The sequence below is a fragment of the Heptranchias perlo genome, chromosome 10 (assembly GCF_035084215.1).
Source record: "Heptranchias perlo isolate sHepPer1 chromosome 10, sHepPer1.hap1, whole genome shotgun sequence".
Classification (NCBI taxonomy): Eukaryota; Metazoa; Chordata; class Chondrichthyes; order Hexanchiformes; family Hexanchidae; genus Heptranchias; species Heptranchias perlo.
In genome coordinates this window covers 60,219,791-60,247,065 of record NC_090334.1, presented here as the reverse complement: position 1 = coordinate 60,247,065, position 27,275 = coordinate 60,219,791, and the positions used below count along the sequence as shown (strand labels likewise).

Genomic DNA, 27,275 nt, shown 5'->3' with positions numbered 1-27,275 from the left:
ATTTAAAGAAAAATTGTTAAATAATTGGATAGTGTATGAAACACTTCTCATTTCTGGTAAATTTCATACATTATCATGCCATTTGCTTTCCGACTGTTACATCAACACACACACACTCGTGATGCAATAATGTCCACGGGCTTCAAATCATTTGAAACCAAGCAAGTCAGGTCAAGTTTTGGAAGAGCCAATGTAAATTGGCTCTCCAGAACACAAAGTGAACTTGGAAGTGATTCGTTCTCAGTCCATTTAGTGCAGCCTAATTTTCCCCCTCTCGCTCCCCAGAAGGAAGCACCTTGATTTGTCCTATGTGCTCCCTCTGATGACCAAGCTGGGATCATAAAGCGCTGACGATGAAAGCTATATATATATCACTCTGTGATACATCCTGGTGCGGACACAATGGGCCGAATGGCCTCCTTCTGTGCCGTAAATTTTCTATGATTCTATGATCAGAAAACACACACACATATACACTACTTCCCTGTTAAAATTATTTGACATGAAATAGGATGTAATGAACAGCACAAAGCTCAGTTTTAATCTCAACCAGTATTTTCTGGAGAGGTCTACTTTAAAACTTCCATTGAGTTAAACCAGTGTTGAAAAGTGGGGGTAGGGCGAGCTGGGGGGAAGTATGTCCTTCATGCATCAGAATGCTATGCATTGTCACCAAGACTGTCAAAAGGATCAATCTGAGATTCCCTAGAGGTGCCAACAGGTCAGGAGCATTTTCTAGATTGTTCATTGCAGGCAGATACAAGGCACGGTAAAACTGCAGTATATTTTCTAACTGAATTCCACAGATCATTTTCCACTTTCATAATTACATATTGTTCTTTGGTCCTTTTTACAGTAAGATGCCAAAGACAGCTACTGTGGCAGGTTGAAGAACTACATTTCATCATGTTGTCATAAAACTACTGTTCAAACAATTTGTATTATATATTAGGATTTCTTCAGAGCCATCATTTCATTCGTTAAATAATTCTAAAAGCAATTTTGACATCATGTGTATAAGGATCTTCCAACTTTGTCAAGTTATTCTAGTTAAAATATTCCATGAAATAGGTCTCCCTTTTATCATGTTTATAGAGAATCTTGTTGAATAATGCAATCTCTATCCCAGTGATTTTCAATTTTTTTTGGGGGGTGTGTGTGTGGGGTGGGGGGGAATCTTCTGCAAATATTAACACACTGCTGGGGATCACCTGCAAATATTGGCACACTCCTAGAGATCTCCTGCAAACAATGACGTACTCCTATGGAGCCCTGTCCAAATTTCCAAAGATGGTGTCAGCTGCCCAAAGAAAAACAATGCTATCAGCCACCCTCTAACCATTTATTGCTACGTGGCAGCAGAAATAGTGTACTAGTCAATCAACAAGTACAGGAAAATTCAAAAATGTTACAACACAGGAAAAGAATCGGCTAACCTCAAAGACCCTCTGGGATTCACTTGCAAACTTTTAAAGATCCAAAAACCCTTGTTTCAATACCTAAACTATATCCAAACACAGCATTAAAAGTATTTGCTAGTTGTCTAAATTTAAAAAAAGGGACACCTAGTGCTCTGGGATAAAGGTTGATTCCTGCAAACGTAATATATAAATTAAAACTTACAAAGAATCTAGGAAAAAAGGATACCTTACCATAATGGTAGGCTGATCCTGATCTGAACTGGATAATAAACACTGCAAGTAAATAATGGAGGATATTTCACTGGCTCTCTGTATATTGGTTAATATAGTTTCATGTTATGTGGTTGGTATCTTCTAAAAATTATATGTATTTGATATGCATGTTTTGACATGGGTCAAGCAGGGTATTTTTTTTAAACTGTAATTCATAACTCTGATGGCAAATGTCCAAAGTGCAGTTTCACCTCTGACATTGTAAGTCCTCTATAAGCAACCATATCAGTATAATGAACTCTATATTATCAGTCAGATTTCAAGAATGGAAAGTAGAGGAACAAAATACCTTGTACATATCATTCAAGAGATGGCCAGTGAATGGTAAAGGGATGAATTACTAATGGCTACAAGATTCCTCGCACTTTGGGTCTGTGTATACATACAATTGAGATGATGCAAAATCAGACTGGGAGTATATTATATATAAAACATACACACACACTAGAAAATCTGCTATGGCGTTGTTCAGGGTGAGTTGGTGGTTTTAATAAGAACAAGGTTAAGAAAAGTAGCATTGGCGAGGGCGCTGATTTATCAGCATCGGGGCAGCCTGAGGTCTGGCAATAATGGGAAGGGGGCTCAAAAGTACTTTCAGGATAGGTCCCAGAGTCTGACAGCATTGGGAGGGGGGTCCCATAGTCTGGGAATAGTTTAGAGGGGGCTTCTGGAAACACTGGGACAGATCTTGAAATCTGGTTTCACTGGAAGAGGGGGGAGGAGTGGAAGGAGGAAAGAGTTTTACATATTGATCCCAAATAATAAAGAAGGGATTATTATATATAAAATATATATGTCCAATAAAAATTGCTGATTAGTCACAGGTGTGGCTAAGGCAACACCGTTTTAGCCACATGCACTAATTTTAGTACAAAACACCTTACATACACTCACACAATACAGGCAAATGTACTTCACATGTATATTTATTTAATAAATATCTACCACCATTCAGTAACCTAAAAAGTAAAGCACTCACAACAATCAGAAAACACTCGCAACCTGTTTTTTGTTTTGCCACTTTGCCAAAAAGTGGATAAAAAGATTAAAGTACACATGCATACCTTATGCAATAGAGTATTGAGATCACATGCCCAATGACAGTGTCTATTACTCATTATTAACTTACTAATCAAATACAATTAGCCATATCTGGAGTCTTGGTTACCACATATGCTAACACACTGGACAACACTGAAATATATGAATTCAACCTAAATAATGGAAATGAGTTCTATATAAAAGTCATTTAAATATTGGAGGTGATTTTTAAAATAGGTATATGAATATGGAGCTAAATTTTAACATTAGAAATCTGGAAACAATTTTTATGTAAAATACAAATCTGGAGGTGATTTTTAAATATATAAACATGGAGCCAATTTTTAATACAAAATATACAAATCTGGAAATAATTTTTATATATAAAATATGAATCTGGGTTTTTATATAAAATTGCCTGGCAAATGAAAGGTAATAGGATATCAAGGCCAGAGATCCAAGTGGCGATCCATCCAAGTAGAGGTACTTCTGTAACTTCAGTGTGAGCACATTATAATCCGGCCGTTTTTAGATCTTTATGCTGTTTGCCCATCGGTTCTGCTGATCTTCTGCCAGAGAACCCGTGCAGAAATTCCAAGTATTTACCTTTTCTTACCCACATACTCATATTTCAGATTTATACAGTGGATTTTTTTTGCGTGAAAGCAAATAAATCAGCTGTACCTACCCGGTACTTTTTTTTTAAAAAAATGATTTAGTTACAAACTTTGACCTGCATATGCTCACTTTGTTTTGTGTCATGTGTGTGAACATGTAATCGGATATGCAACTCCCTTTTTTGATATGCCCTACCTAAATGTAATACCGGTGTCACAGATGCCCTTCAGAAAGGTACGAGAAAATAGCCCTTTCTTCTCATAACATCCTTTGTCTTCTTAATAACATCATCCTACAACATATACTCACTCCAGGGGTCCCAAACTGTCATGGAGTTGACAGCAATCTCCCTAATCCCAGAACATTGCAATTTGCTGCCACATTCTTGACCTTAGCAACAAAAAACTCTTCATCCATACATACACAGACACCAATTCATTCAGGATGTGTATGTTGATTTTGATATAAATGCATGTGATAGCTGAAGAAGTGCTTTATCTCCATGGTATCGAATAAAGTAGGTACAGAGTCTGAGGGGCAGAATAGGCATGAGACTTTTGTTTTACCAATCATGACATTATTTTTAATGGCACGATTCCATTAATTTCTTTCATCAATCATTCAATGGTGGTATCTTTTGGCGACATGGATTAGTCTAGCTTGTTAAAATTACATTAAAGAAAAACACAATTTGACATTCTTCCTGAACCAAATCTCTTTGAGCCTAACTCTTCTAGTCTGTTGCTTACATGATAACAATGACTATTCTTCAAAAAGTAATTCATTGGATGTGAAGCACTTTGATACATTCTGAAGCTGTGATAAGATGCTATATAAATGTAAGTTGTATCATTAATTATATAATTATGAAATCTTGGCTTAGTTTGTAGCACTCCCAGCTTTTGGATGAGCTCTTAACTTGTGCAGATTAAAGATTCCATGGCACTATTTGAAGAACGGGGTGTTCCCCAATGTCATGGCCAACATTGATTCTTCAGCTAGCACCATCAAAAACAGATTAACTGGTGATATATCTCATTGCTGTTTGTGGGATCTTGGTGGGCGCAAAATTAGTCATAGAGTCATAGAGTCATACAGCACGGATAGAGGCCCTTCGGCCCATCGTGTCCGCGCCGGCCATCAGCCCTGTCTACTCTAATCCCATATTCCAGCATTTGGTCCGTAGCCTTGTATGCTATGGCATTTCAAGTGCTCATCCAAATGCTTCTTGAATGTTGTGAGGGTTCCTGCCTCCACAACCCTTTCAGGCAGTGAGTTCCAGACTCCAACCACCCTCTGGGTGAAAAAGTTCTTTCTCAAATCCCCTCTAAACCTCCCGCCTTTTACCTTGAATCTATGTCCCCTTGTTATGGAACCCTCAACGAAGGGAAAAAGCTCCTTAGTATCCATCCTATCTGTGCCCCTCATAATTTTGTACACCTCAATCATGTCCCCCCTCAGCCTCCTCTGCTCCAAGGAAAACAAACCCAATCTTCCCAGTCTCTCTTCATAGCTGAAGCGCTCCAGCCCTGGTAACATCCTGGTGAATCTCCTCTGCACCCTCTCCAAAGCGATCACATCCTTCCTGTAGTGTGGCGACCAGAACTGCACACAGTACTCCAGCTGTGGCCTAACCAGTGTTTTATACAGCTCCATCATAACCTCCTTGCTCTTATATTCTATGCCTCGGCTAATAAAGGCAAGTATCCCATATGCCTTCTTTACCACCTTATCTACCTGTTCCGCCGCCTTCAGGGATCTGTGAACTTGCACACCAAGATCCCTCTGACCCTCTGTCTTGCCTAGGGTCCTCCCATTCATTGTGTATTCCCTTGCCTTGTTAGTCCCTCCAAAGTGCATCACCTCGCACTTTTCCGGGTTAAATTCCATTTGCCACTGTTCCGCCCATCTGACCAACCCATCTATATCGTCCTGCAGACTGAGGCTAGCCTCCTCACTATTTACCACCCTACCAATCTTTGTATCATCAGCGAACTTACTGATCATACCTTTTACATTCATATCCAAGTCATTAATGTAGACCACAAACAGCAAGGGACCCAGCACCGATCCCTGTGGTACCCCACTGGCCACAGGCTTCCAGTCACAAAAACAACCTTCGACCATCACCCTCTGCCTTCTGCCACTAAGCCAGTTTTGTATCCAAAGTGCCAAGGCACCCTGGATTCCATGGGCTCGTACCTTCTTGACCAGTCTCCTGTGGGGGACTTTATCGAAGGCCTTACTGAAATCCATGTATACCACATCCACTGCGTTACCCTCATCCACACGCCTAGTCACCCCCTCAAAAAATTCAATCAAATTAGTCAGACATGATCTTCCCTTGACAAAGCCATGTTGACTATCCCTGATTAATCCTTGCTTCTCCAAGTGGAGACTAATTTTGTCCTTCAGAATTTTTTCCAATAATTTTCCTACCACTGATGTTAGGCTCACTGGCCTGTAGTTCCCCGGTTTTTCCCTACTCCCCTTCTTGAATAATGGTATTACATTAGCGGTTCTCCAGTCCTCTGGCACATCCCCTGTGGCCAGAGAGGTTCTGAATATATGTGTCAGAGCCCCCGCAATCTCCTCCTTTGCCTCACACAGATAACAGTGACTGCACAATATAATTCATTTGTGCAAAGTGCTTTGGGATGTTTCTGAGTGCTAATGATAAGGCCCCACATAAATTCACATTCTTTCCTCTGCATTGTATTGTCATGAATTATTTAAAATAGACAGTCAAAAACTAGAAAGTAGAACAGATTAAATAAAAATCCTTGAAATCCTTATATTCACCAACCACCTTTTACATAAATACCAGTGTAAATGAAAGACTAAAGAAACAAATATGGAAATAAATTTTCATTACAGTTATCAAAAATGTGAACAAATATAGACTAAGAAACTTATTAAACCTTCCTCTTCCCATTCTTATTTCATACTGTGATTTAAATTGATTTAGACCATGGATTTGTATGCTTCTCCATTCTCTGAACATTAAAGGAGATTTCTTCTGTTCATTATTTATTGCAAGATCATAAATACATTTATAAAGAACATGATTCTGATTTCAATATAAATAGTAAACAATGGAAGTTTTCCCAGCCAAAATATCCATAGAGACAGGATGGAGTCAATCTAGGGATTATGTTAGGGGCTCTCTGCTCTTTTAATTATATCTATGAAAGACAAAATTTGGGGTGGGGGGGGGGGTTGGTGTGGGCCTGTTTACTTATAGTGGGGGTGGGAAAAAGGATGTGAGAGTGTATATTTATTTATACCTGGGGGGGGGGGGGGGGGGGGGAAGATTTAAAGTGACAGTATGTTTACCTATACCCTATGAATGTACAGGAACTAGAGAGACTTAACATGGGGAAAATACATGAAAAGATCAAATATTGAAGGTCCCCATATGTATTTTAATACTTGCATGGCTGACACAATGATTGAGTATGAGACCTGCAGGGGAGCTCTTATAACAAATACACTGTTCACTAAAGCAGTTTCATTCCTGGAGGGATGGTGGCAGAATCCTGGGAGACCTGATAAAAAGTACTGTAAAGGTTTATTTCAAAGTACCACAGGATAAGCACAACATTACATCATAACACATACAAAGGAAAGTTTTAGCTAAATTGGTTAAGCTAAGGGAAGACAAAGCACAAGGGCCTGATGGGATACATCCTAGAAGAGTTGAAGAATGAAACTTTAAAGGCCCTAGAAATTATATTTGAGGACTGTACTGAGTGTGGAAGTATGCTGGAGGACTGGAGAGTGGCCAATGTAATACCCATTTTTAAAAAGGGAGAGCGTGTTAATCTGGGTAATTACAGGGTAGTTAGCTTAACATCTGTGGTAGGGAAAATTATAGTCTTTAATTAAAAATTAAATTACCACACATCTAAATAAAGTGAAAATAGCTAGAAGTAGCCAGCACAGATTTCAAAAGGGACAATTATATTTGACAAACCTCAGAATTCTTTGAGGAAGTAACAATCATGGCTGTTGGGGGAATTCTAGTGGATGTAGTGTACATGGACTCTAGGAAAGCCTTTGACAAAGTAACAGATGGGAGATTACGAGAGAATTACGGGGAGGATAGCAAACTGGATTTAAATAAGGTTAGAAGGGAGAAAACAGAATAGGAGTTAAGGACAGTTTTTCAGAATGGTTGGGTGTGGGTTCTGGTGCCCCTCAGGGTTCAGTTCCAGGACCACTTCTGTTTAATGTGTGTATTAATGATTTGGAGATATGCCTAGAGGGATTGGAGTTGAAATTTGCAGATGACACCAAAATGGGAGGTGTAGTTAATTCTTTATTAGACCAAAGGAAACTGTAAATGGATATTGATAAAATGGAGGAATGGGCTAAAAAGTAGCAGATGGAATTCAATGTCAGTAAGTGGCCAGGGAGAACTCACCTGCTCGTCTTTGAAATAGTGCCATCATATCTTTTACGTCCACCTGAGGGGGCAGGCAGGCAGGGCCTCAGTTTAATGCATCATCTGAATGATGGCACCTTTGACAGTGCAGCACTCCCTCAGTACTGCACGGAAGTGTCAGCCTGGATTATGTGCTCAAGTCTCTGGAGTTGGGCTTGAACCCACAACCTTCTGACTCAGGTGAGAGTGAGCCAAGGCTGACTCCTAATTATATAGTGTCAAGGTAAGTATAAAATAGTATTTAATGTTATTCACAATTTACAGTCATTTCCTTTCCTAGTTCTAATTTTGTCTGCCAGTTTTTCTCCCCTCCCCTGCTCCTGTCCTGATTCCTTGCTAGGTTTGGTTCCACAGCTGTTGGATCACCCTCTGGTACCTCAGCCAAATGGCCAATATTCATGTGTGAACCTTAACAGTAAGTGGCAGGAGGCTATGAGGGTTATCACAGCTGAGCCCCGATCCTGACATCATCCCAGTGTGTCATACATACATTTCTAGCCAGGGTGATTGCTAACCAATCAGGAGAGGCAGCCTTAACGGATTTTCTCCTCCTTAAACCAGGAGTGCTACAGTCAATTGCAGCACTCCCACTGCCACCCTGGCTGAAAGTACACAACTAAGCACAGACCACCAATCAAACATGGGAATTTCCTGGTCTGTATGACTTGACTACTGTCTGGATAAATTTGCTGAACCATCAGAGGGAGCCCTTCCAGGTTTGATTGCAATCCCAGCGCAGCTTTTATGAACTCAAAACTGACGTGAATTACAACGGTCCCCGAGTGAGAGGTGTTGTTAGACTGACATATTGGCCTTCTTACCTAGAAGTTACGAGAGCAGCACACAGGCTCTTTGTTCTACCAGACAAAGGGCCTGTATCACACCTGCTCTTAAGTTTCTACATTTCATGTGCACACACCCTTCTCAACTTATTTAATGTTTCAATGTTTTTTGGAACTCTTCTACTTCCAGAAAGCACAAGCTGCTTTCCCATCAAAAAAACCTCTCCCCTCCAAAATATCACCGATGTTTCCAAAGTATTTTGAATCAGTTTAGAAACATTTAATAAAGCCACGAGGATATGAATTATTTTAAAACAGAATGTGTTTATAGATTGCACTTTATATTTGAATGGTGGTATTAAAGGGTCTTTGAAGAACTGGAGCTAGGATTCAGGCTGACAAATTCTGTTTACACAATGCACCCTCTGAGCAATGCCACTGTAGTACAGAGAGATCTAAGTCCCTATATTTTGTATTCTCTTTTTTAAAATCTCATTTTACACACTGTTCTATGAAGTCCTGGTGCCAGGCCACCACCAATGCCATTCTGTAGCTGACTGACAGAGGCCTGGAATGACTTGTATATTTCTATCACCAGAAGCAGTCTCATTCTGACGGCAGCACTGTAATATAATCGAGGCAGCATTAGTGCCTCCAGTGCCACAAACACCCAACACAAAAAGTTGTTTTTGACTGAATCAATGCCAACAATCGCACAGGCCACCAATTCTTCTGGAAGAGAGTCTAAGCACATTCTGTACATTTGAGGCACTGTTGCATATTAAAATGGGGGTCACTGCTGTATGCAGGGAAGTATCTCATGAGCAGGTCTATGTTACCAGGTGGGTGCTCTCTTGTAATTTATACTCCATTTATACTCATCAGGAAGTGAAATATAGTGCTGACGTAACCGTTAAGATATTAAGAAATTTCTTTTGCATTCCAGTTCGAATTATACATTTTTATTCTGTTTTGAGATATGTCTGCTTTTCCAATGCACATGGATATGTCATCTAGGTTCTCTCTTGTAAACCTTTATTAGTAGGTCTGACCCAGACACAAACTTTTTTTTTTAAGGTTCTTGCATAAATATTTTATAGCATTCCCGTCTTATAAATTGTTAAAGGTTGGTTCAGATATATCCTCTGTAGGGTGAAATGTTTTATAGCGGTTCTCTGCATTCCTTTTACTTACCAAGTTCACTGCTCCCAGGGGTTGGTGTCTCAGTTTCAGGTTTCACATGTGGTCAAACTGTGATGAGGGGAGGTTGACTAGCTACAGCAGTTTACAATTAAACGTATTGGAGACTATCTGATCAAAACAACACATAAAACAGTGCGTTAGAAGTCAACTTCATTCTACATGTGAAGCTCCAAATAAATGTTACGTGATCAAATACATATGAAACACAAAAAAGAATATAAAATTACATTTCTTATTGGTTATAGATCTTTGTGGCACAGTGTGCTTTGGACACCATCCCAAACTGAGAAATTGGCTATCAGCAATCACAGGGTAATGGAGACATCTTTCATTTTACACAGTAACTGTGGGTACTTTATTTTCAACCTTCTTTACAAAGTCTTGTAAATAATATGAAATGTAGTAAGTTGCAAATTATGTCCATACAGAGCAGATTATTTGATCTTTATGTACAAAAACTGTTCAAATTCATTCATTGGTGCCTCCGCCCACCAAAATCTTTTTCTGTTTGCACTACAAAGGCAGCTAAGAATAAACAAAGCTCCATTTACCTATTGAGAGCAAATAGGAAGGTGAGGTTATACTACCCACCTCATTTCAAAAAATTAAACTGCTAGAATACATTAATTGGATCCATCTCAATGAAACGTTATCCTACGCCATTTGTTTCACCAAATAGAATCTCACAGAAGATTAGGGTGAAGGAAAAGTAACCTATTGTTGCATTAGTTTAGTAAGTCCTAAATTGGTCAGATACAACCTCAATAATGTATGGTTTCATCCTGACTCAATAAAATATAAATATCATTCCAGCCTTTACATAAACTGCATGATTTTATAAAGTATTATTGTTGCAAACATCTATAATTCAGAAAATACCAACTATTACTGTAGTTGAATATTAAAAATGTCACATTTTACAAGGGTGCCACACTTGGATTAAGACTGCTACACGATGCACTTAAAAGGGTTAAAATGTGTCAGCCTGTCAGTGTCATCTCGGCGGGTTTATTTTTTTTATTTTTAAAGATCTGATATAATATCACAGTAATGAAGTGCTGAAACCATTAATCATATTCACTGGGTTTATAGCCCCCCCTTACAATAAAGTAAGAAGAATTCTAGAAATGGAAAGCCTCCTTTCTTACAATGAAAGCTGCCTTGACCTTTAGGGTGCTGACAATAGTATTCTGACATCATGTAAAACAACCTTTAAATTTAAACCAGGTGCAGATAGTTTGCTGGCGTCTTGTGGCTGCCATTCTGTCCACAGACTCATGGACAGAAGTGCTGAGGTACCAAGTGTGACTGCACAGAGATGCCACACACAGCCAGAGCCTGGAGGTATGGCTGAACAGCTGATGCCATTAAAATATATTTATATTCAAAACAGTTCCACTTTTTTCTGCTGGCTGGGATGTACATGCATTCTGCAGACACTTCAACTGACCATCTTTGGAAATGGAATAATTTAGATTTATTTTTTTAAATTTTAGATGGGTCATACAAGTTGTGCCTGCTTTACTTATGCTGCCATTAGAATCACTAGTGCCCCTCAGGCCTGGTATCAGATTCTGGTACCTCATTTTTGTACTGTTATGGCACAAAGATTGGTGGCATTGTAAGCAGTGGAGATGAAAACAGAAAATTACAAAGGGATATTGACAGATTAGGTGAATGGGCATAACTGTGGCAAATGGAATTCAATGTAGGCAAATGTGAGGTCATCCACTTTGGATCAAAAAAGGATAGAACAGGGTACTTTCTAAATGGTAAAAAGTTAAAAACAGTGGATGTCCAAAGGGACTTAGGGGTACAGGTACATAGATCATTGAAGTGTCATGAACAGGTGCAGAAAATAATCAATAAGGCTAATGGAATGCTGGCCTTTATATCCAGAGGACTAGAGTACAAGGGGGCAGAAGTTATGCTGCAGCTATACAAAACCCTGGTTAGACCGCACCTGGAGTACTGAGAGTAGTTCTGGGCACCGCACCTTCGGAAGGACATATTGGCCTTGGAGGGAGTGCAGCGTAGGTTTACTAGAATGATACCCGGACTTCAAGGGTTAAGTTACAAGGCGAGAATACACAAATTGGGGTTGTATTCTCTAGAGTTTTGAAGGTTAAGGGGTGATCTGATTAAAGCTAATAAGATATTAAGGGGAACAGATAGGGTGGATAGAGAGAAACTATTTCCGCTGTTTGGGGATTCTAGGAGTAGGGGGCAGTGTCTAAAAATTAGAGCCAGACCTTTCAGGAGTGAGATTAAAAAACATTTCTACACACAAAGAATGGTAGAAGTTTGGAACTTTCTTCCGCAAACAGCAATTGAAACTAGCTCAATTGCTAAATTTAAATCTGAGATTGGTTGCCAAAAAGCTATCCAAGGTATTAAGGGATATGAGCCAAAGGCAGGTATATGGAGTTAGATCACAGATCAGCCATGATCTTATCAAATGGTGGAGCAGGTACGAGGGGCTGAATGGCCTACTCCTGTTCCTATGTATTAAAAGTCCCAACAAAAATAACTGCAACTGGCAGAATAAAGTCTGCATGAAATAACTAATGTCAGCTACCTTTTCCAAATAGTGAAAAGTAATGGGAAGCAGTCATTCGTATAGTTGCACTATAATGTTATTAAGTGATGGATACACCTTAAAGACTGCAAAAATACATTGGACCACAGATAATGGTCCATTAGGGAAACCTAGAATAGAACAGCAGAACCTGGTCAGGGCAGATTGCAGTTAGTTCTTCCATTTTCTTTCATAAATTTGTTCAAGATTAAAATTCTTCATAACCAGAAAAGCTTGTAATCTATTTAGATTCTTAGCTAGCTAAAAGCCAATTAAATAATTCAGATCCCAGCTTTATAAAGCCTGTAAGAAGACAATACAGCAACAGATTTGTAGGACATGGAAGATTAAAAATTCAATGCGACACACATATCTGCATGCAATATTGAAACATCATTTTAGTCCATCGTATTATGATTAGACCAATGACATCTATTGGCTTGAGTGACATAGTCCTATAAAGCGGGCTAATCAGATGTTAAACCGACAACCCGTCCGCCCTCTCAGGTGGACCTAAAATATCCCACAGACTATTGGAAGAGCAGGAAGTTTACCTGGTGTCCTGGCCAAAATTTCTCTCTCAATCAACACCTAAAAAAACATGATCTGGTCATTCATTTCCTTGCTGTGTGTGGGACCTTGCTGTGTGTAAATTGACTGCTGCATTTCCCTTGATTACAACAGTAACTACACTTCAAAAATACTTAATTGGCTGTAAAGTGCTTTGGGATGTCCTGAGGTCGTGAAAGGCACTATAGAAATACAAGCCCTTCTTTCTAATAAATCAATACATGTCTCGCATTGGTTAATCCATATTAGCCATGGCATTCATGATAGGAGTTTTAGAAAACAACCCTAATGAAGATGTTAATACACTGAAGGAGAACATCTGTATAGTTTTGCAGATATTAAACTGGGCACCATTTTCACCTGTAATTACTTTAAAAAAAAATTATATCTTTAGTAAGGCAACCTGCCATCATAGAAGCACCCTTGCCTGTAGCAAGATAGCATCCCATGACTTCAATCTAACCTCTAGCCTGATCACTAACCACCATGATTTGAGCTAGTGGGAGTAGGGTGGTGTTTAGTAATGCATAAACCTGTGTGGTTTTAGGTTTGATTTTTCAAAAGCCAGCTAAGGGGGCAGGGTGTGCCTGTTCTTTTTAGCACAAATACCTTTGCGCACTCTGCTGATACTTTGAAAGTGTAGTTTGGCTAAGCACAAATTTCAACCAGATCAAAAAAGTTCTCAGGGTGGAAATAGAGTACCTTTATGTTTTAGAGTGCAATGCAGTACAGGAAAAAACCTCAACAAAAAGGGCAAGAGAAAGGACCATGACGACAATTGAATACAGTAGTCCTGCCAACAGTGCGATCCATAGAAATTCTAAACTGCATAACATACATGACCTATGCAGCAGATTGGTATCGTTCTAGCATTTTGATTGGAGAGTAGAAGGTACCAGTGAATGGTGTAGCAAATGTAGCATCATTTTGGAAACTGCTACAGAGCGAGTAGGAGCAAATGCTATATAATAGTAACACCTTGATACAAGAACAGTTTCTTGATAAGAGAACACATTGTGTGTAGTATCTGTCGTGTAATTCAGTTCCATTGTAAAAGGTGATGTTTGTGGTGTTTGTCAAGTGCAGCCATTATACCAATATGTTCTACTGTTATCAAATATGACTAATAAAAATGAGCCTAACGATGATTTATAAAAATTCATTGAGGTTCCTTGAAAAGTCAGTGCTTAAATGTCTCAGAGGCATAAAGACTAGGTGTAACCCTGGCTGATGTGGAGTTAGTTAATCTTAGGCAGGGGCTACAATTGATCTCAGAATCCCTCAACTAAGAAGCAGAAAAGAATCTTGGCCAGAGTTGCCAGACCTTCAACCTGTGCTGCTAGCCTTTCCTTTGAAATGTTGAGGATGACAGGTTTGGGTTCAGCTGCACAGTTGTCACAGTCAAAGAAAATCATCAAGATTCACAGTTCAAGTCTCATTTGAAAGAGAAGACTGGCACCCAGCATAAGTCATTTACTTCGAAAGGAGAGCTGTAGGGAGAGTTACTTTAAACAAAAAGGGTGGGTGAATGGAGATTGATTTCAGGTCCCAAATATTTTTTTTGAACTGGTGCTTTTGGCACAATTGCCAGCAGCACAAATAGCACAACAGAATAGCGATTACAGCTTTGCAAACAAATTTAATTTTACAATAATCCAAATGTTTAACCACTTCAGTATTGAAATCACTTCTACTGATGAAAATATACAGTTGGAGTGTAAATCTCAACATATGAGAATTCCCAGTTTTAAAAAAAGTTTACAAAAAATAATGCAACACTTTCTACGAAGGTAAACTGCAGTTCTACAAAGAACTGCTGACAGTTTGCATGGTTTGTTAACAGAATATTGTCAAAGTGCAACAAATAGAATCCTGAGTTTTAGACCCAAGTATTAGGATATGACTATTTGAAGTGCGTTTTCAGTATCGCAATAATAGAAAATAATGGTTTGAAACAGACTCAAATCTGAATCTTTCATATCAATTGAGAATACACTATTACAAAAGACTGCAGTAACTTAACACTCTTCAGCATGTTTTGGAAATTTAGATCAGCAGCAATAAAATTACTTTTTGGCAGTAGATTCAAGAATGTAAAAGACAAGATATACTTTCAGCAACGACAAAAAGGAAAAAAAAACAGGCGCTATGTATATTGTTTAGTTGAACGTGGCTATAAAATCATTTGATCAAAAGGTAGTTGAAAATATTATTGTGAAATCTTGCACTAATGTAAGTGCTTTTCAGAAAATGAAAACAATGAGGAAATTTCTTCTGTGTTTGAATTAAAACGGAATGACCTGAGCTGTAAAAAAGTATCTTAAAAATGTCTTATTGTAGTGGTGAACACAGACTCAAAGCATTACAATAGGCTTCAATATTTTGAACCTGCAACTGGCATTAGCATTTGGTTGGAGGTCATTAAAAATTGAAGGGGGTTCACTGAGCCCTCAAATCAAGCAACTGTGTTACTATAAAAGTGTGGAGGTTATCACGATCAAAGGCAAGTTAGATTTTACTTCATTTTAGTCATGGGGCAGTGAAAAAGTCTGATGTACTAAGGGGCTCCATTGTTTTGCTTTCTTCAACAAGGTTTTCCAATTTTGGACATGTTCTAATGTGTGACCTGCACGGTTATATTTCCTTTACAAAAGAAAACCTATACAGATAAACCACAGCATAACACACAAATTGTAAAATACTACTCAAAACAGTGGACAAAAGTAGACAAATGTTAATTCACTTTAGCAGTCAGCCAGGTTTTACTTGCAGTACCTAATCTGGTAGAACGTATAAACAACATTAATCTGTGGCAAGTGACAGCTTTCATATGCCTTTGATCATTCAAAATCCCCTAGTGTTAACTGTCAAACCAGAATAACTTCAAAAATATTTAAACATAGGCACTTATGAAGAAAACAAGTACTTGCAACCTCAAGATAATATTTTCTAGTGTTAATCGTACTACCCTCATCAGTTTAAAAAAGCTACAGGTAGGCTGTGTTCATTAAGGTGTGGATTTTTTTTTTAAAAAGGTATTGAAACTACATCAGTAATCTGCATTATTAATATAGTTAGGCAAGAATGTAGCACTTTAAAGGCCATCAGTGCATTTTACTGATTTAATATTCAATAGTCCTACTGGGACAAAATTAATTTGCGATATCAGACCTGTGCAAAGATCACCTTTTCCCCATAGTATTCAATTATTTAAATTCTTCAGTGTTTCTTAATAGTCAAAAATTCAATGTAGGCAACATAAAAATCCCTTTAACCCATATTTGCTGTTCCAAGACTTAAAAAGATTAGATACTAGAATCATGACAAAGAGGTACACAATAGGCAGATGGATGCATGGCACACCAAACTTCAAAATATACAAATATGTATTATATTAGGCTAGGTTCTTATCTAAAGTGTGCAATAATTTTGCTTGATTTTTAACAATGAACATACATGATTTACAATATCCTTCCTCATACACATTCATAATTTACTTAAATAAGGATTTTTTTTTAAACTGACCATTTTGGACAGTTATTTGAAAAAATCCTGAGAAACTTACAGTAGCATAAACCACATATCTCTACTGCAATTTAATCCAGATTACAAAACATTGCACTGGTCAAAGAAATTTTCTAAAACATTCTGTTCAGTTTCTAATATTAAAGATTCCCTTCTGGTGGAAAACACTCCAAGGTAATGTGGCTTGAAATTAGCTGATGTCCCCCCCCTCAAATGATGAACAGAAGCAGACAAAGAATGGCATCTTTAATTTTGGTCCTGCACAAATATTTCTGGATGCCTTGCCATCAGTTTTATTCAGATTTCCACTGAGAGATTCAGAAGACCTGATCCAGTTTCTGTTCATTTTGTCTGCAGCAAGTGTAATTCCATTCATCACCATATTGCTAGTGAATCTGGAAAAAGTACATGGTTGCAATAATCATGAATTCACTGCACAACTGATAATTTCCTGAGTGCATTTGTGGTTTCATTATGTGGAACTTCTGTTGATTAGACTAAATCCAGTCTATGTGCTGTGCAGCCAGTTTATAATGATAAGGGGCAAACTAATGGCACCAATCAAAAAGCCCAGAATAATCAACCCTAGAGCCTGTCAAAACAAAAGAGGAGTTAGCATAAAACAATCCAAATACAAAACACATCATGTGTTGCGATGAAAAAACTATTTAGTCATTGCTTTAAAATCAGCAGCCTGAAGATTACACAATGGAATACTAGTGTACAAACATTTCAGGTGTTACTTTGAAATTTCTCGCTCCGCTATTCTAGGGGAGGAGTTGACCCACTGATTTTAAATGGGTTAATGCCTCTGCTAAACAAACGTAGAGAGGAATTTCAGATGAACGCATTTAGCATTCACACACGATAGTCATGTGGCACGGCCCGTCCCACCCCTAGCCAATAGGTTCATACTGGTAATCAAATTTGTATGTATACCCAGTTTCCTTTGAAATTTGAGACACTACTGCACTTGGGCCAGCACTGTACACATCTGTGTAGTGTCACACTGGGTTTCAGAGAAAACTGAAGCCCTTTGCTACCAGTAGGTATATTGCTGTGTTCTTATGCTCTGCAGGCATGACTGAGATGGTACTGTTTAATGTCACTTCACTCATGTGAGGCCAGTTATTTTGTTACAAGTGTTGGGAACGATGGGAAGGAGGATGACGCAATACATCTTTAAAAGGGCAGGTGTTCTTAAGGTTTCCCATATGGCTATGCTAGTTTCAATCTGTTATGAGGTTCATTCATGTTTTGGTACTTAAAGCAATACACTATTAAATAGGCAAACATAGCAGCCAACTAAGTGGGATAATATGGATGATTCTGACCATGTCCATTTATTTTGAAAGGTAACAAGTGTCTGTGACAGAGGACTGTTGCGAAACTGGTTAAAATCTGAAAATATTTTTAAGTTAATGAAGTGACAAATTAGGGGATATAGACAGCACCATGACAGACTATCCTCACTCCATTCTAACAATGGAGAAAGAAGGATTTACAACAAATTTATCAAATCCTTCCTGATACAAGTTCCAAAAATGAAAGAAAATAATGAAACAAGCTGTTGCAATGCCCTCCAATCCTCTTAATAGTTATGTGAGATGATTTTGGATTAATTTCCTTTCTGCCAGTTTAGCATTGATTGGTAGACTGGAATATCATTATCACATTAAGAAGATTAAAGAAAGCCAGGGTTGCTAAAATCCGATTATAGTCTTATACCAAGAACTGATGACTTCAAAACTCACCCCAAGCTTCTTCAAGGATTTTAATGGTTCTCTGCTTATTTGGATGTAGAAAAGTCCAGGGTAGATAAATAGTAAAGCAGTTGAGGTAGTGGAACCTGAGGGAATGGAGAGAGGATTTTAGATCTTAATGACTAGTTGCAGTTCACACATGAACACAGGGACCTACGTTGTGAAACGTAGCTAAGTTAAAAAAATGTTTTCATAAAGCCAAAATAGCTTTGAATTATGTACACAATCTGGATTTTTACATAGAATGTACAGCACAGAAACAAGCCATCCGGCCCAACAGGTCTATGCCAGTGGTTATGCTCCACACCAACCACCTCCCACCCCTCTTCACCTAACCCTATCAGCATAACCCTTTCTCCCTCATCTGTTTATCTAGTTTTCCCTTAAATGCTATGCCTGAAGGTTCAAGACACTAGACCCAAAAGGTAGAGATGTTTTTATTCAATACTGAAGTTAAGTAAAAGTTTTAAATTGTGGTGAATCCTCAATGTACAAACTCCCTTGCACCAGCTTTAAATGTGGAAGATTCAGGAGGATAATGTTCGACACTGGAACATAAATAGAAACCTCAGTGATCACGTAACCAGGAAATTGCAGTCTTTAGCCTTTATGGTTGTTAACTTGACGGCAAATCCTTCAGCAGCTACTTGCAATTGGGGTGAGACGGGAGCATAGGCCAGACCAATGCTTCCTCAAAAAGATTCTTACATGCCCCACACAGTCCCTGGCATCACTCACACACTTGACAATCACAGGTGCCCCAACAAAGCCTTTCACTATCTTACATGTTTGCTGTGTTACATTTCATAAAAAGAGATGATTAATTGGTTCTTGAAGCTAAAAAAAGCTGGTTAAATTTACATCTTTCCCAGACTCTACCATTACATTAATGATAATTTATTTCAACTTGATTAAAAACCAAATAGCAAGTTAACTTACCAACTACACCAAAAATATTTTGAATATTTGGCACATACATTGCCAACAGCACTATCACTGCCTGAATAGCAAGAGTGACAGCAATATGGTGTATCCATGAGAAGGGGTGATTTGATAAAAACAGCAGCATAAAAGATTTCCTTGCCTGAAAAAGAATGAAATGTCAATGATAAACAGATGCTCTTTAGAAAGCTACCTGCTGGAGCCAAATAGCACAGTTTGTAAAAAAGGAAAACTTTGTATAGGGTCTCAATTAATGAAGGAGCTATAAACACTAATGTAACATAAGATAGCCTTATACTGAATCCAATAAAAATTTCAAATCATAAACCCTTCTCTAAAAGCATTTTCTCTCAATTTGTTAACATTTTGAGTTACAAGCTTATGCTAAAAGCCAGTCTCCACATTTATTGCAACCATCCCTAAATTACTACTGCTGCATCCACATTTTATTTTCTACCAGAAGGACTGCAATTAAAGTAAAACTAGATCTCCTGTGGCATTGCTCATGGATAGTCAGGGATCTGTTATTTCTGATGCTGATCCTGCTGCAGCCTAAATGTGACAATCGTTTGGTCATTGATACAATACAGAAAATTTATTGAAGTGATACATCACCTGACTGATGCAAGTGAAAATATTACATATGTTACTGAAAGATACATTTGTAATACTATTTATTCACCAGTTTACAAAACTTGCTCAAATTGCAAGTAACTCTTTTGTTCTTGACTCCTTAAAACCCCGGAGTTTTTTTTTTAAAAAAAACATTGACATTTTTTGCTCCACCTCCCACAGTGGATTTGAAGTACTTGTGTAAGATACAAATACTTTACTTTTTTCTTTTCCCAAGACTACTTTTTGCTTAATTATTTATGTGATTATATAAGATTTTTTTTTGACTTGCTTTACTTCCAGAGGTAGATTTGTAGTGCTTGCTGAAATTGTTGTTGGTGCTGGTGCAGCACTAGGGAGGTTTTCCCCATTGAGTTTGCAATGACCTGCGCCTTGAATAGATGCTCACTTGCCTCGCTCAGAGTCCAACTGCAATGTCCAAGCTGACTAAAATCTCTCTCTGTCCACAGCACAAAACATCATACTCCTAGTGACCAAAAAAACACACCCTAAACACCATTAGCTTAAAATTTTGTTTATATAGATTAAGTCATTAAACAGGCACCAGGCACAAGGCTTAGAGGGGTCTGTTCCAGGACAGAGTCAGAGTCTTTGAGGAAGTAACAAGCACCGTGGATAAAGGGGATCTTGTGGATGTGGTGTATTTGGATTTCCAGAAGGCTTTTGACAAGGTGCCACATCAAAGGCTACCACACAAAATAAGAGCTCATGGTGTAGGGGGTAACATATTAGCATGGGTAAAGGATTGGTTAGCTAACAGGAAAGAGAGTAGACATAAATGGGTCATTTTCAGGTTGGCAAGATGTAACAAGTGGAGTGCCACAGGGATCAGTGCTTGGGCCTCAACTATTTACAATCTATATCAATGACTTAGATGAAGGGACCGAATGTATAGTTGCTAAATTTGCTGATGACACAAAAGTAGGTAGGAAAGTAAGTTGTGAAGAGGACATAAGGAGTCTGCAAAGGGATATTAGATAGGTTAAGTGAGTGGGCAAAAATTTGGCAGATGGAGTATACTGTGGGAAAATATGAACATGTCCACTTTGGCAGGAGGAATAGAAAAGCAGTATATTATTTAAATGGAGAGAGATTGCAGAACTCTGAGCTACAGAGAGATCTGGGTGTCCTAGTACATGATTCTCAAAAAGTTAGTATGCAGGTACAGCAAGTGATTAGGAAGGCAAATGGAATGTTGTCATTTATTGCAAGGGGAATGGAATAGAATATAAAAGTAGAGATGTTTTACTACAGTTGTTCAGGGCATTGGTGAAACCACATCTAGAACACTGTGTGCAGTTTTGGTCTCCTTATTTAAGAAAGGACATAATTGCTTTGGAGGCGGTCCGGAGAAGATTCACTCGACTGATTCCTGGGATGAGGGGGTTGTCTTACGAGGAAAGGTTGGACAAGTTGGGCCTATATACACTGGAGTTTAGAAGAAACATAAGATCCTGAGGGGACTAGAAGGGGTAAATGCTGAGAGGATGTTTCCCCTTGTGCGAGACTAGAACTAGGGGCCACAGTTTAAAAATAAGGGGTCTCCCATTTAAGACAGAGATAAGGAGAATTTTTTTCTCTCCGAGGGCTGCGAGTCTGTGGAACTCCCTTCCCCAGAGAGCGGTGGAGGCAGGGTCATTGAATATTTAAGGCTGAGTTAGATAGATTCCTGATTGACAAGGGAGTCAAAGGTTATAGTAGGTAGACGGGAAAGTAGGGTTGAGGTCACAATCAGATCAGCCATGATCTTATCAAATGGCAGAGCAGGCTCGAGGGGCCGAGTGGCCTACTCCTGCTCTTAATTCGTATGTTTGTAGAAGATTGGAAAGGCATAGAGCAAGTCAGGAAGGGTGCTTAATTTGTCCAATGGATAATGCTGGGAAAGTGCAAGGGTGCTTGTTTATCCTAAAGCATGGTATTAAGAGTAGGGATTTAAATGACAACATTAATGGTAAAGGTTATAGGAGTAGTGATGGAAATTTCAGTTCCAGGACAGAGTTTGACAGATTGGATCAGGTTGATTCCAGCTACACTAAATAAGAACAAATTGAATTAAAGTACACAAAATAATCACATCTTTGTCAGAACTCACTGGGAAATGGATTAGAGGCACAGTCAGGAGCACGGAGAAGAGTATGCATATTCTAACAGACATGATGACAGTATCTCGTGGCAGATACTGGCTGTAATTGTGCAGCAACTGAGAGTCCACTTTGCCTGAAAGAAACAAAGCAAAATTCAATGATCCAAAACTTTAAAGTTTTGGGAGGTTTATAGAAGGAATTTTTAAAATATAGAAATGACAACACACACCATAAAAGGTCAGGTAGCCAAACAACGCTGAGAGCATGTAGACTGAAAAACTCAGAGTTATTCCCGTGTTAACTGCTTTTTGCATCTTGCTCTTTGTAGGCCTGGTAAAAGAAATACAAATAAATAAGTGCAGAATATGGTTGGTTACATGATAAGTAGAGCAGTCACTCTATTGTCCGAAGCAAAAATCACCAAGCTCATAAAAATAGAATTGTGTGTTAAAATGACATCATATTAATGTATACAAACTGGAATATTTAAAAACAGATTTAAAGTTAGACTTTTGATGAATTTTTGTACTAATTAGGTAGAGGGATTATGGGAATGGAAAACACAATTTTTAGTATCCTAGCGTCAGCATCAAGTACTTCTGGGTCAGGTTGCCATTATTTACTTTTCCAACTATAACACAATAACTGAAGACTCCCCAGCAAGTCAGCAGACTTAAAAGATCTATTCTGGGGCCACAAATTATTCACGGAATAACTAATAAGGATTAAAAATTATTACGTTATTGGAGGAAAAGTAAGCAATTAAAATGACCACGGGATAATATTGGAATATTTTGATACGCGGTCAAGATTTGCAATTCAGCATAAGAAATTTTTAGTCTTTCAGTGGTTGAAGAGTGATGTACTCAGTAAAGAGGAACATTTAGCCTATCATTAAGGCATGTTGCACCGTGTGATTTAGCAGGCCCTTTCCTCGACTTACTTTTGAAGTTCACAGTAGATGGGCAACACAGACGTGTGGCACAGAAATGAAAATGCCATGGTTGGAATTGCATATGCACTCTGAAAGACGAAAAAGATTGCAGTGTTAGAAAAACATATCTAGCATAATATTCTATGATTTAATCAATCATCTTGTCCATGAAACCCACCTCCTGCACTCTTGACCCCATTCCTATTAAACTGCTGACCAACCAACTTTCCTTCCTGGCCCCAATGCTATTTGTCATTTTGTAAAGCATTTCCTTTCATCCAGTCCAGAGCCCTTCCCTTTAAGAACGATCATCACCCTCCTCAAAACACCCACCCTCTATCCCTCTGACCTCGCAAACGAGTGCCACATCTCCAACCTTCCTTTCCTCTCCTCTCCAAAGTCCTTGAATGTGTTGTCGCCCATCTTTCCCGCAATTCCATGTTTGAAACTCCCCAATCAGGTTTCCATCCCTGTTACAAAATTGAAACAACTCTCATCAAAGTCACAAATTACATCCTCTATGACAGTGGCCATGGGGCACTATCCCGCCTCATCCTTCTAGACACCTCTGCAGCCTTTGCTCCAGTCAACCACATCATCCTCCTCCAACGCCTCTCCTTCATTGTCCAGCTCAGTGGGATTGCCCTTATTTGGTTCCATTCTTGCCTATTCAATCGCAGTCAGAGCATCTCCAGTAATGGCTTCTCTTCCCACCCCTGCACTGTTACTTCTGGGGTCCCCCAAGGATCTATCCTTGATCGCCTTCTCTTCCACATCTACATACTGCCTCTTGGCGACATACGAAGATGTTGCATCAGGTTCCACATATATACTGACGACACTCAGCTCTCATCACCACTTCTCTCGACCCCTCCACTGCCTCTGTGTTGTCAGATATCCACTTCTGGATGAACCGCAATTTTTTTTTGTATTCATTCATGGGATGTGGGCATCGCTGGCAAGGCCAGCATTTATTGCCCATCCGTAATTGCCCATGAGAAGGTGGTGGTGAGCTGCCTTCTTGAACCGCTGCAGTCCGTGTGGTGAAGGTTCTCCCACAGTGCTGTTAGGAAGGGAGTTCCAGGATTTTGACCCAGCGACGATGAAGGAACGACTGTATATTTCCAAGTCAGGATGGTGTGTGACTTGGAGCGGAACATGCAGGTGGTGTTGTTCCCATATGTCTGCAGCCCTTGTCCTTCCAGGTGGTAGAGATCGCAGGTTTGGGAGGTGCTGTCAAAGAAGCCTTGGCGGGTTGCTGCAGTGCATCCTGTGGATGGTACACACTGCAGCCACAGTGCGCAGGTGAAGGGAGTGCCAGTCAAGCGGGCTGCTTTGTGCTGAATGGTCTCGAGCTTCGTGAGTGTTGTTGGAGCTGCACTCATCCAGGCAAGTGGAGAGTATTCCATCACACTCCTGACTTGTGCCTTGTAGATTGTGGAAAGGCTTTGGGGACTCAGGAGGTGAGTCACTCGCCATAGAATACCCACCCTCTGACCTGTTCTTGTAGCCACAGTATTTATGTGGCTGGTCCAGTTAAGTTTATGGTCAATGGTGACGCCCAGGATGTTGATGGTGGGAGATTCGGCGATGGTAATGCAATTGAATGTCAAGGGGAGGTGGTTAGACTCTCTCTTGTTGGAGATGGTCATTGCCTGGCATTTGTCTGGCATGAATGTTACTCGTCACTTATCAGCCCAAGACTGGATGTTGTCCAGGTCTTGCTGCATGCGGGAACGGACTGCTTCATTATCTGAGGGGTTACGAATAGAACTGAACACTGTGCAATCATCAGCGAACATCCCCATTTCTGACCTTATGATGGAGGGAAGGTCATTGATGAAGCAGCTGAAGATGGTTGGGCCTAGAACACTGCCCTGAGGAGCTCCTGCAGCAATGTCCTGGGGCTAAGATGATTGGCCTCCAACAACCACTACCATCTTCCTTTGTGCTAGGTATGACTCCAGCCACTGGAGAGTTTTCCCTAATAGCGCTGTCGACGACACCTTCCATCGTTTTGATGATGATTGAGAGTAGGCTGATGGGGTGGTAATTGGCCAGATTGGATTTGTCCTGCTTTTTGTGGACAGGACATACCTGGGAAATTTTCCACCCTGTCGGGTAGATGCTAGCATTGTAACTGTACTGGAACTGTTTGGCTAGAGGTGCGGCTAGTTCTGGAGCACAAGTCTTCAGCACTACAGCCGACGCTTTTGTAATCGTTTAGCTCTGTCTATAGCATGTTGCTTCTGCTGTTTAGCATGCATGTAGTCCTGAGTTGTAGCTTCACCAAGTTGGCACCTCATTTTTAGGTATGCCTGGTGCTGCTCCTGGCATGCTCTTCTACACTCCTCATTGAACCAGGCTTGATCCCCTGGCTTGTTAGTAATGGTAGAGTGAGGAATATGTCAGGCCATGAGGTTACAGATTGTGCTGGAATACACTTCTGCTGCTGCTGATGGCCCACAGTGCCTCATGGATGTCCAGTTTTGAGCTGCTAGATCTGTTCTGAATCTATCCCATTTAGCACAGGGATAGTGCCACACAACACGTTGGATGGTGTCCTCAGTGCGAAGACAGGACTTCATTTCCATGAGGACTGTGCGGTGGTCACTCCTACCAATACTGTCATAGACAGATGCATCTGCGACAGGTAGATTGGTGAGGACGAGGTCAAGTAGGTTTTTTCCCCTCGTGTTGGTTCGCTCACCACCTGCTGCATGCCCAGTCTGGCAGCTATGTCCTTCAGGAATCGGCCAGCTCAGTCAGTAGTGATGCTGCCGAGCCACTCTTGGTGATGGACATTGAAGTCCCCCACGCAGAGCACATTCTGTGCTCTTGCTACCAGCAGTGCTTCCTCCAAGTGGTGCTCAACATGGAGGAGCACTGATTGATCAGCTGAGGGAGGGCGGTAGGTGGTAATCAGCAGGAGGTTTCCTTGCCCATGCATGACCTGATGTCATGAGATTTCATGGGGTCCGGAGTCAATGTTGAGGACTCCCAGGGCCACTCCCTCCTGACTGTATATCACTGTACCACCACCTGATCGGTCTGTCCTGTTGGTGGGACAGGACATACCCAGGGATGGTGATGGAAGAGTCTGGGACGTTAGCTGAAAGGTATGATTCTGTGAGTATGGCTAAGTCACGCTGTTGCTTTTTTGGCACAAATCCCCAGATGTTCGTGAGGAGGACTTTGCAGGGTCGACTGGGGTTGGTTTGCCTTTGTCGTGTCTAGTGCCTAGTGGTCTGATGCCGGGTGGCCCGTCCGGTTTTTTTCTTATTACGACTTTTTTTAAGCGAGATTTTACAACTGAGTGGTTTGCTAGGCCATTTCAGAGGGCAATTAAGAATCAACCACATTGCTGTGGGTCTGGAGTCACATATAGGCCAGACCGGGTAAGGACGGCAGATTTCCTTCCGTTCCAGTTAAACACTGGGAAGACCGAAGCAGTCATCGTTGGCTCCCACCACAAACTCTGTACCCTTGCTACTGATTCCATCTCGCTACCCAGCCACTATCAGGTTGAACCAGACTATTTTCAACCTTGGTGTTCAATCTGACCCTGAGCTAAGTTTCCAACCCTATATCCTCTCCATCACAAAGACCATTTACTTCCACCACAGTAGCATCACCCATCTCCGCCTGTGCCTCAGCGCAGCTATTGCTGAATCCCTCATCTATGTCTTTGTCACATCCAGACTCGACTATTGCAAAGCCATCCTGACTGGTCTCCCATTCTTCCCCCTCCATAAACTTCAGCTTATCCAAAACTCTGCTGCCGGTATCCCATCGCACACAAAGTCCCACTCACCCATCACCCTTGTGCTGGCTGATTTTCAATGGTTTTCAGTCCACCCAACATAGAGTTTAAAATTCTGATCCTCATGTTTAAATCTCTTCACGACCACGCCCTCCCCATCGATCAATCATAGTAGGTACAGCACAGGAGGCCATTCGGCCCTTTGTGCCTGTAGCGGCTCTTTGAAAGAGCTATCCAATTAGTCCCATTCCCTTTCCCCATAACCCTTTAACTGTTTTCCCTTCACGTGTTTATCCAATTCCCTTTTGAAAGTTACTATTGAATCTCCTTCCATCACTCTTTCAGGCAGTGCCTTCCAGATCTTTACAACTCGCTGCGTAAAAAAATGTTTCCTCATGTCTCCTCTGGCTCTTTTGCCGATCACCTTAATTCTGTGTCCTCTGGTTACTGACCTGGCTGCCATGGAAACAGTTTCTCCTTATTTACTCTGTCAAAACCGTTCATGATTTTGAACACTGGAGTATTGTGTCCAGTTCTGGGCATCGCACTTTAGGAAAGATGTGAAGGCCTTAGAGGGTGCAGAAAAGATTCACTAGAATGATTCCAGGGATGAGGGACTTCAGTTACATGGATAGACTAGAGAAGCTAGGGTTGTTCTCCTTGGAACAGAGACAGTCACGAAGAGATTTGATAGAGAT

At 40.1% G+C, this 27,275-nt stretch overlaps 1 protein-coding gene and 1 long non-coding RNA gene across 3 annotated transcripts in view; one reads left to right on the top strand and one right to left on the bottom strand.

Annotated features, from left to right (window-relative positions):
* Window positions 1-27,275, top strand: part of LOC137326619 (uncharacterized) — a 55,231-nt gene that overhangs the window by 5,570 nt on the left and 22,386 nt on the right. Inside the window, exon 2 of the long non-coding RNA XR_010964234.1 lies at window positions 10,031-10,097. This is a non-coding gene — a long non-coding RNA (uncharacterized lncRNA). The remainder of the gene's footprint in view (window positions 1-10,030; window positions 10,098-27,275) is intronic.
* The window catches only part of slc38a6 (solute carrier family 38 member 6), a 64,088-nt gene continuing 51,365 nt past the window's right edge, over window positions 14,553-27,275 (bottom strand). Inside the window, exons 11-16 of one of the 2 annotated variants that reach the window (XM_067991904.1) lie at window positions 22,824-22,903; window positions 22,110-22,210; window positions 21,889-22,013; window positions 19,161-19,305; window positions 18,213-18,307; window positions 14,553-17,050 (exon numbers count right to left, since the gene is read on the bottom strand). In XM_067991904.1, coding sequence (XP_067848005.1) covers window positions 16,967-17,050; window positions 18,213-18,307; window positions 19,161-19,305; window positions 21,889-22,013; window positions 22,110-22,210; window positions 22,824-22,903 — 630 coding nt within the window. In that variant the 3' untranslated portion in view covers window positions 14,553-16,966. Of the gene's footprint in view, window positions 17,051-18,212; window positions 18,308-19,160; window positions 19,306-20,188; window positions 20,263-21,888; window positions 22,014-22,109; window positions 22,211-22,823; window positions 22,904-27,275 lie in introns of those variants that run through there. The other variant, XM_067991905.1, reaches the window with a different exon arrangement.